The 10,374-nt window shown below is 52.0% G+C and overlaps 1 protein-coding gene across 3 annotated transcripts in view; it reads right to left on the bottom strand.

The window, feature by feature from the left end:
- Window positions 1-10,374, bottom strand: part of PLEK2 (pleckstrin 2) — a 30,781-nt gene that overhangs the window by 14,675 nt on the left and 5,732 nt on the right. The window contains exons 2-9 of one of the 3 annotated variants that reach the window (XM_070417999.1): window positions 8,207-8,334; window positions 7,277-7,441; window positions 6,134-6,315; window positions 5,153-5,244; window positions 4,665-4,852; window positions 4,308-4,409; window positions 2,604-2,687; window positions 1,617-1,695 (exon numbers count right to left, since the gene is read on the bottom strand). In XM_070417999.1, coding sequence (XP_070274100.1) covers window positions 1,617-1,695; window positions 2,604-2,687; window positions 4,308-4,409; window positions 4,665-4,852; window positions 5,153-5,244; window positions 6,134-6,315; window positions 7,277-7,441; window positions 8,207-8,269 — 955 coding nt within the window. In that variant the 5' untranslated portion in view covers window positions 8,270-8,334. Of the gene's footprint in view, window positions 1-4; window positions 740-1,616; window positions 1,696-2,603; window positions 2,688-4,307; window positions 4,410-4,664; window positions 4,853-5,152; window positions 5,245-6,133; window positions 6,316-7,276; window positions 7,442-8,206; window positions 8,335-10,374 lie in introns of those variants that run through there. The other 2 variants (XM_070418008.1, XM_070418016.1) reach the window with 2 other exon arrangements.

Genomic DNA, 10,374 nt, shown 5'->3' with positions numbered 1-10,374 from the left:
GAAGCAGCGGAAAATCAACTGAGATACAGACAAAAACAAATAATGAAGTATTTGTTAAATACAAATGTACATGGTTAGGGAATCCCACCAGATGTGTGGTGCTTTCTTCTTTTCCTCCCTCCCATTCTCCTTTGCCTGTGCCTTAAGGCCTGCCAGTGGTATGTCTGGACAATTTTTTTAAAGTATTTTTATTGATTTCAGAGAGGGAGAGATAGAAACATCAATGACGAGAGAGAATCATTGGTTTTCTGCCTCCTGCATGCACCCCACTGGGCCCGAAACGGGCGCAGTTCGATGCTCAACCACTGAGCCACTCCGGCCAAGCTGTCTCGACATTCTTGGAAGCCTTGTGGCCTGCTACCTATGCTAACCCTAGATCTACAATTTTGTTCACATCAAAGAATCTAGTATCTATACTAATAAAAGCCTAGGTGGCGTCACGCCCTCGCGCGTGACATCGTCACAAGATGGCCACCACAAAGATGGCTGCCACAAGATGGTCATGTGCACAGCAGAGGCAGGGCCCGGCTGCCGCTCTGTGCGGTGAGGCCTGGGGGTCTCGCTGCTCAGCACAGTGCAGAGGAGGCCAGTCCCAGCGTCTCGGCCGCCTCACGTAGGAGGCAGGTCCCAGCAGAGGAGGCAGGTCGCGGCAGGGGAGGGCAGTCGGGGCAATCAGACCAGCAGGGGAGCAGTTAGGTGTTGATTGGGCCGGCAGGGGAGCAGTTAGGGGCTGATCGGGCTGGAGACAGAAGCCATTAGGGACAATCAGGCAAGCAGTTAGGAGCCAGCAGTCCCAGATTGTGAGACACCCCCCAAGGGGTCCCAGATTGGAGAGGGTGCAGGCCAGGCTGAGGGACCACCCCCTACCCCCGTGCACAAATTTCGTGCACTGGGCCTCTAGTGTTTATATAAAGAGAAGGCAGAGATTTAGGATTTGACTTTAAACTGTTTAACTTCTTTGAACCTCAATTTCCACATCCATAAAATGGGAATGATACTATCTTCCTAACCTAGCTGGTTAGTGTGACAATAGATATTAAAGTGTGTCCCACCCTAACCGGTTTGGCTCAGTGGATAGAGCGTCGGCCTGCGGACTCAAGGGTCCCAGGTTTGAGTCTGGTCAAGGGCATGTACCTTGGTTGTGGGCACATCCCCAGTGGGGAGTGTGCAGGAGACAGCTGATCGGTTTCTCTCTCATCGATGTTTCTAACTCTATCCCTCTCCCTTCCTCTCTGTAAAAAATCAATAAAATATATATTTTTTTAAAGTTTTAAATAAATAAATAAATAAATAAATAAATAAATAGATAGAGTGTGTCCCTAACCCTTAAACACTGTGTAAGCTAATATTATTCTTAGGTGGAAGCTTATGGACCAGTAAACAGAGAAATTGAGGGGAAAGTATTAGACAAGGATTATACAGCTGTATCGTTAAAACACTAAGAACACATGCCCTTTTCTCTAATTCTGAAACTGGCTTCAAAACTCACGCCATTCATGGTCTCATTGAGAAAGCCCTACTCAGCTCCCACAGCTCAGGCCTTCGTCGGCAGAGCATTACTGAGAGTGCAGGAGGGAGGCCTGGGATCTCAGGCTGGGGCCAAAGCTGGACCTTACCGGTGGGAACGCCATTGTCCTCCAGAGCAGACACGAGTGAACCACGAAGGGAAAACCCACCCACTGGCCGGTTCTCTTCCTGCAGAGGGAAGGAGACCTATTAGGAATTGTGAATGGACAAAAGGGAAGAGCTGCACCCTCGCCTATAATCACCCTCAGCTGTGCCAGCCAAAGATGTCGGCAAGAGTCATGTATAACAAACTTGGCCTTCTTGCAGCCAACCTACAAGCACCGGTGAGGAAGTTTGGACTCTGTTTCTCACCAGCTACAGCAGGGCCACAGCCCTCCCTGACCCTCGGCTCCCGCTGTGGTCTGTCAGGGCCCCAGGACCCCCTTCACGCTCCTTCACATCCTGACAAGCTCAGTGAGGAAGGAACTGCCCGGCTTCACTCTTTCAAAAAATGAATGAAATTCCTACATCTTCCAAAGTCAAGGTTGAACAGGCCGTCTGAAAAGCCATTTTTCTTCACTTTTGACTGAAATTAGATAAACTCAGCATGCAATAATAGTATTATCTGAAACTCAGAATAGCAATTCTTCAATCAGTTAGAAAAAAATAAAATTAGTAAATTATGGCTTAAATATTAAATAGTAAAAGAAAGTTTGCAAAACATTGGTGGAGACAAGAGGTTGAGGGAACAGAATCCCTGGGATCTGTGGAGAGAAAGGGGTGAAGAGCTGGGAAGCACCAGGTTGGCGTCGGCCAGCCCCTCACCTCCCCAGCCACGTGGCAAGCTTTGCAGAGACTAAAAGATGCTTTTCCTCACAAAATAATGAAGATCCACGGAGCAGGCAATGACGTGATGAAATCAAAGAGCAACCCTCCCTTTTAAGAGTAGCTGGGCTGTGGGAGGAAAGGCATAGTGCGGCGGAAGTTATGGTAGGGATGCTGAGTTAAGGAAGGATGTGGAGCCAGCTGCCTGGGATGCTTGGGAGAGAAGAATCTGGAAGTCTCACCCGGGCACCAAGTGAGCGCACGGTACTCACTTTGGAAGGGTCGTAGTAATGCAGGAACGCCGGCTCCTTCCTCAGAACAAAGCGCCGCACCTTCCAGTTCTTCCTCTTGTGGCCCTGCGGTCAAGAAAGGGCCAAGGCTGCTGGGTGACAGCTCTGAGTCCCTCCCTCCAACGTCTTGTATCGAATGCCAAACCTCCAAGCCCGCTGGCTCCATGGGACCACTTTCTAAGAAGAGCCTGCCGGAGTCCAAGGATGGCAGTGATGTGTCATGGAGGTCCCTGCTCAGGGACACTTAGCAAAAACACTGTCCCCTGTAGTTGAGTTGACAGAGCCGAAGAGGAAGGGTCAGCGCTGAAGGAAAGGGGGACATTCCCCGGACACCCCTCAGGACACAAGGGGAGGCAGCAGGTGCCAACTGGACTGAGAGCTCACGAGCGAAGCTGAACCCAAGGGCACCAAGTCAGGCGTCAACTTGTTCCCCAAACAAACCTACGGCTGCATGCACACATGCGCACACATTTACAGTAAAAACCACTTTACCGTTCTGCAGCAGAAAAGTAAGGAAGATCAATTAGGTGCTAAAATCTAAATGTGTAAGGTATAGACGAGCCCTAGCCGGTTTGGCTCAGTGGCTAGAGCATCGGCCTGCGGACTGAAGGGTCGCAGGTTCGATTCCGGTCAAGGGCATATGCCTGGGTTGCGGGCTGGGTTCCCAGTGGGGGGCGTGCAGGAGGCAGCCAATCAATGATTCTCTCTCATCATTCATGTTTCTATCTCTCTCTCCCTCTCCTTTCCTCCCTGGTATTAATAAAAATAAGAAAAATTAAAAGAAAAGATGTAGACGAGAGTATGACTCCCTTTGGCGTCACCCCCTAGATCACCCCCTCCAGTCTGAACACCGAGTCCCTCCCACGCCCTCCTGGTGGCCTCCCGTCGAGCAGTTTCATAATGTAAATAATCTGAGAGCAGATGGGGATCCTCGTGTGCAAGAACCAGGTGACAGCCACAGGTGCTCTGGGTAACAACAGGAATGGTGCTGCGCAGCACACGTGTCCGAGGCGCAGACAGGCACGTGCACACGTGTGCGAGGTGCACACCAACACAGGGGCCGTGCAGAGGCCCGCGGACACTGCCTGCGCCGTCACACAGTCCTTCTGTTCCCGGACAGCCTTTCTGTCGGGCACAGGTAGAAATGCCGTGACATGCTGTCTCCTGCTTGACAGGCTGCCCTCCCAAACTCGGCGAGGAGTGGTGGCCATGGTCAGTTTTCAGACACTGAGATGACCCTGTAAAATTCCATCTTCAACCTACTGAAGTGGGTTGTCCGGAAAGTGTATCGAGGGGGCGTGCAGAGTCCCACAAAAGAAGGCAGAGACTCCAGAAAGCCTCGGAGAGCAGAAGGCAGCAGATGCAACCAGCAACCCAGGAGGCATTTTTTAATGTTGTCATCATTACTGTGTGTACCTTTTCCCTGAACACCCCGGTGTCTGGGACTCATGGGGGGGCAGGGTTGGGAGAGGGTGTGTGTGTGGGGGGGGGTCGGGGGATGAGGGAGGAGTGAGGGTGGGCACATGCGTCCCCTTGTCCTGCTCCCGGTGGCAGCTGCTCGACCCTGCTTTAGCTCATCCTGCTGATAACTAGTGCCTCCGGCAGCCTCAGCCCTTCCCACCCTTTGGGAAATTCCCGCCTCCCCTGAGGTTGAGACTGTCCATGCCCGCTCCGAGGCAGCCATACCTGCTTGGCCAGATAGCCTTGCTTTATCACCGTGCCACTCAACTCCATGGTGCTCAGATTAATGTCTTCCCTGAGACTGATCTTCGTCTTGTAGCTCTCAGCCTCGTGGGAAGAAAACAAGGATTCTGTCACAAAAAGTCCCAGTTACAGGCTGTGGGGCTACCATGGGAAACCCATTCCACCTGGGGGTGAAGCTGTCCCCCAACCCGAGGCCTCATAGAGAAACCCATTCCACCTGGGGGTGAAGCTGTCCCCCAACCCGAGGCCTCACCCCTGACTGTGGACCCCTTGCCCCGACTCTGTGGCCGCCCCCTTCCCTCTGCCCTGGTGGCAAGAGGAACCCTCTCCATAACTTACGAAGGTGTACAGGGCCGTGGAGTCATCCAGGAACTGCTCGGCCAGGTCCCCAGAGCGCACGGCTCCCGTGCTCCGGGCGCCGACTGGCTTCAGGAAGTTCTCCTCCAGGAGCATGGAGGCCAGGGTCACGGCCTCCAGACGGTTGGCTGCAAAGCTGTTGGAGATGAGCCAGTCCACCAGGGAGGAGCCTGCACCAGAGCAAGGGCAGCGCCAGTCAGACCACAGCCTACCGACCGGCGTCCTGGGGTGGGGGCCTGGCTGTGTCCTCACTGGCGTGGACCTCCTGGGCGGCCTTGGGGCTCTGCACAAGAGCAGACCAATGGCCACCCTTGCTGCGTGGAGCTGTGGCCACACCCACACGTGGCCATCTCAGGCCAGCCTGTTGGCCAGCAGGCAGCTCTGGCCTCAACACAAACTGGTCAAGCACAGCTACATCCCAGCTCACCACGCCCCAGGTTTCCACTTCCCCCCCGAGAAGGAAGGCTCACCATTGAAGGTCTTTTTGTAGGTGCTTCCCTGCTCCAGGTTGGGGCTTGGCCGGATTCCACTCCCACTGTCGTGCATCTTGTCCACGATGCCACTACACGGGAGGAAGGCAAGGACAGGGGCCCCTCATCACACTGACAGGAGAAAGGGCCTACGGGTAGTGAGCGAGTGGCAAACGGCGCGATACGCACCGCAGAGAAAGAGGGGGCAGGATGTGAGAGGTAGGTAGGGTTTTAGATCTTTTTTTTCTCATGCTCATCTAAATGTTCTAATATTTCTATCCTAGACAGCTATTGCTTTTGTAGTAAAACTAAAGAGCTGTGACTTCTGCTGCTTGGGGGTTAGGAGTTTTTTCTGTAAATGGGCTGTTGCAAGTTTCCATGATGGGAACTCCTTTCATACACCCCCACTTTACACTCTCGCCTCCACTGCCGACCTGCTTTCCTGCTGTTCTGTGGGATGATTCCTGCCACCCATGGGAGGTCTTTTCTCATTTGCTGATTATGTACTTGGGCTGGGAAGCCCTTGAGACGGGGCCTTGTTTATCCCCATTTGCATCTCCTGAGGATCTAGTGCAGTAGGCGCTCAAGAACTATGTCTTGAGTGAATGAATGAATGAGTAGATGAGGAACACTACAGGGCAAGAATGCAACTGCTTCCAGAACACATCATTCTTGCCACCAGGGGGCGAACATGGCCAGGATTGGTGAGTGGAGGTTCCTGGAGCTGTGCCGTAGCCCTGAGCACCTGGCTGAAACTGGAGGTGGGCTGAAGCAGCCGAGGCCCCAAAGGGTTACATAGGAGCAGGGCCATTCCCAGGCAGAGAAAATAATACAAACAGGGCAGTGACAGCCAAAGGCCCTGAAGCACGTTGGCGGAAGCAGCCAGGCCCACTAGCAACAACAGAGCCTCCTCCCCATCGCACACAGAGGGAGAGGCCGCAGCAGAGGCAGGCAGAGCGCGGACAGGGGCCCGGCACTCACTGCAGGCTGATGTGAGGGGTCAGCTTGAAGGAGTTTCTCTGTATGTGGAGCTGCTGGACCTTCCCCGGCTGCCCAGCGTGAATCGCCCCTGTGATCTCAAAGGCCCAGGCGTCCCTGTCCTCCCGAGAACAGGCCTCCAGGAAGTATTCTGTGGATGTGCGAGTCTTCAGCTTAATGAGGAGCTGCGGGGAGAGACAGCCAGCGGGACCGGCACTCAGACGTAAGGTACCTTCTTTATGGATCTAGCAATCTTACTAGGAACCGAGCTTCCTTCCTCCTGTTAGTCTTCCTAACAGTTTTCATCAGTCCATTCGCTCACTCAAAACCTTCAGTGGCTCCCCATTCCCTCCACGTGGCCCCCGCCATTCTCCCACGGCTCCCTCAGGGAGCGTTTTCCCTTGGCCACACTGGCCATCCTCATCTCCACATCCATCCCTCCCTCTCCCCGCACTTCTGCCCAAGACTGGAACGTCCACCTGCCTGGAACGTCTGCCTCTCTCCTCTTCTAATTCTTCCCCCCCCCCCTGCCCCCCCGCCCCATTGCCATTCCTCACCTGACCCCGCCGGCTCCCTCCTTTGCGGATACAGTGCTCTCTACGGCTAGTAATGTTGGAACCACCCTTTGAAACGCTGAATGTGTTTCAACTAACCACTTGCTTTCCTAATAAGATTATTAACTGGAGAAGAAGCGATCTTACTATTTTCTTCCTCGACTCCTCCAAGCCTAGCTAATTTCTTGGCACATACTGGGCCTTCGAGAAATGATTGAGTCAGACACTTTTTTGATGGTAGGGTGGATGCTGCCCCTGGCTTTTGGAACATGCACCCCTTGGGGACGAAAGCCATCATATTGCTTTGATGGCTCACATATTTTTCAGTGCCTCCCAGCTTACAGGATCCCCATCGCATCCACGGGACATGGGCATCATTTTTTATCCCATTTTATAGATGAGGAGCTAAGGCTCAGAGAGGTTCATTACTTGCCCAAGGCCCAGCATGTGGTGTGGCCAGGATTGGAACCAGGTTTTTCAATAATTCAGCTCTTCCCATGACCCACACCCCCTTCACCAGAGGCCCGGGAGGGGGGGGGGGGCGGGCGGGCGTCCGGGGCAGGGAGGAACTGGGAAGCCGGCCTTCACTTACAGGTCGATTTTCATACTCCAGGCAGGGGCAGGTGATGGTGCAGCCATCCAGGAGGATCTGGCCCTTGGGAGGGTTCACCTTCCGACCCCCCTCGAGCTTGTAGTACAGCAGCGTGTTCTGCCGAAGGACGAACCATCGCGCCTTCCAGTTGTGGACAATGTGACCCTGAGGACAGAGAGCAGAGCCCTGCGGTGAGCTGGCTGGGGGACAACACTGTGTCCAGGGAGAGGGGTCCCATGGTGCAGGTAGCCAGCCATTCTCCAGGCATTGGCCTTCTCATTCCTACTTGGCCTTTTTTTCTGGCTATAAACCTTGAAAGACACTGCTAAGTATTATCAAGAGACAGACATTGCTAACATTCAGTATTTCCTTCTAGTCTTTTTTCCTTTTAGTATTTACTTTCTAGTTGTTTTTTTAAATCAGGACTATATTGCATATACTTTTATTTTCTAGGTTTTTGTTTTGTTGAGCTTTGCTGAGTATTATCTCACACCATTAAATTTCTCTAAAATATTTTTAAAATATATTTTTATTGATTTCAGAGAGAAGAAAGGAGGAGAGAGAGAGAGAGAAATATCAGTGAGAGAGAAACATCCTTCAGCTGTTTCCTGCACGCCCCCTACTGGGGAACCAGGAGAGGACACTCAACCAACTGAGCCACACCGGACAGGCTAAAACATATTTTTAAATGACCACTAGGTGGATGCATCGTTTACTTGTCAAGCTCCTGCCTTTGTAACAGGTTGTTTCGTTTTTCACTGTTATAAACAATTCTGCAATGAATATCCTTGCATATAAATTTTGATCTGCATCTGATTTTTCCCCCTTAGGATATATTCCTAGGAAGACTATTGCTAGTCAAAGGATGTGGGCAATTTGTAAAACCGAAGCCACACATGGTCTAGCAGTGCTAAGGAGGCCAAGTCTTACCTGCCGCGCCAGGCCTACAAGGCAGGGTAGTTTGGGAGCTCTCAGAAGGACCATAGAGTCCATGGATAGCACAGTCCAATGAAGGCAGAGAGCCTGTTTCTAGAACAGACCAGAGGATGGGGGGATGTCTGCTGAGGAATCAGAAAGGAATGGATTTAGAACACACTCATGAATCTACTTTCTTGGCATGTTTTCCGGAGCAGAGCCCGATACGGGCTAGATTCTAACCAAGAGATGCACTTCACCTGAATCAGAGACCATTTCCCTATTCTCTCATTTCCTCACGGAGCGCCTGTTCCCTGCCGCCCTCACACCTGCGTGCTGTGACTCTGTGCCATGCTCGGTGTGTGCTGAGTGCTGCTGGGGAGACAACAGCTGTATTGACCTCAGGAGCACTGGCCTGCACCCAAACAGAATTGACTGTGGCAACGAAATCAGACTTCTAACAGAGTTCACCTGACAGGAGCTCCTTACTGCGTCCAAGTGTTCCCACGCTGCCTGCTGATCAAGCTGTTCACACGAGAACACTCAGGCCCTCAAGTTGAACTTGACACTTCTGCTCTCTCCACTCTGTCCCACACTTAGAGCCCATGTGTGAGATGACAGCTAACAGCTTTCCTTGACATGGCAGACATGTTTAAAGAAACAAAAAAGATTTGTCTCCGACTCCTCAGCAGTTGGGGTTCTCTACTGCCCTGCCCCTGGCCTGTCCCGATGATGCTGGGGGGCGGCCCTGCAGTAGGGTCGGCAGCAAATTGCTGGCACACAGATTATAGCTGGTGCAGTGAGAGAAGGTGATCTAAGTTGATGATATGGGTGCTGATGTGAGGTAGAGAAGGGGCAAGGATGAAATAATCTTCAATTTAAAACACAGGTGTTATGAGCTGAATTATGTGTCTCCCCCCCAAAAAGATACATTGAAGCCCTAACCCCCACTACCTCAGAATGTGACTATTCGGAGATAAGGCCTTGAAAGAGGTGATTAGGTTAAAATAAGGCCTTGGGTGGGCCCTAATCTAACCTGTTTGGGTCCTCAGAGCAAGAGGAAATTTGGACACACAGAGACGCATCAGGGAGACGTGTGCACAGAGGAAAGAACGTGTGGACGCACAGCAAGAAGGTGGCCACGTGCAAGCCGAGGAGAGAGGCCTCGGAGGAAACCAATCCTGCTGACACCTTGATCGTGGACTCTAGCCTCCAGAACTGGGAGAAAGTAAATCCCTCTTGTCTAAGCCGTCCTGTCTGTGGTATTTTGTTACAGCGGCCCGAGCAAATTAAATCACAAGGGAAAGCCCTGGCCGGTTTGATAGAGTGGATAGAGCATCAGCCTACGGACTGAAGGGTCCTGGGTTCGATTCCAGTCAAGGGCACATACCTGGGTTGTGGGCTCGACCCCCAGTGGCGGGGTGTGTAGGAGGCAGCTGATCAGTGATTCTCTCTCATTGTTGATGTTTCTATCTCTCTCTCCCTCTTCCTTCCCCTCTGAAATCAATAAAATATGTATTTTTTAAATAAATCACCAGGGAAAGAAAAAAGGAGGCAGGAGATGTTACAGAGAAAAGTGTAACCAGCAGAGGTTGAGCAGAACAAGCCAATAAGGACATATTGTTCCTTCCTGGACAACATGCTACATTTCCCAGAATCCCTGGCACAAAGGGAGCAGGTAGCTGACCAAGTTGCTGCCAGTCACATGCATTGAAGCCTGTTTGGCAGCAACCAAACATGGGAAACAGGAAGTTGTGGCAAGGACGTCTGGAAGAACAGATGCGGTTCTGCCACCAGCCCCAGGGTTATCGTCACAAGTGGCAGCCGTGGTACCCACTGGAAACATCTCGGGGGGGAGGGGGGCTGTTGAGCATTTTTGTCTGGCTGCAGCATCCCTGGCTATATGGCATCCCAGCCAGGTTCTCTGGCCCTCCCAAATACTCCTGAGTTCCTTAATATTTATTATTCTCCGTGAAACCCACACTGTTCAAACTCGCTAGGGTGTGTGTTATAAGCAGCTAAGAGTACTGACTGCTGGCAAAGGAGAGAGGGCTGAGGAGAAAGGCCGGTGAGAGGGATTTACTGTGTAGGTAGAAAACTCAGAGCAGCTGGTGGTCTTTGTCAAAAATGTTCAGATTCTGTGACCCAATAATCCCACGTACGGGGACCTGTGCTAAGTAAAC

This window comes from Myotis yumanensis, unplaced genomic scaffold (genome assembly GCF_028538775.1).
Source record: "Myotis yumanensis isolate MYYU_CA2020_CCGP unplaced genomic scaffold, mMyoYum1.0.hap1 SCAF_1, whole genome shotgun sequence".
NCBI classification, from domain to species: Eukaryota; Metazoa; Chordata; class Mammalia; order Chiroptera; family Vespertilionidae; genus Myotis; species Myotis yumanensis.
The sequence above is the reverse complement of the archived record's forward strand: the minus strand, read 5'-3'. Positions and strand labels throughout refer to the sequence as shown.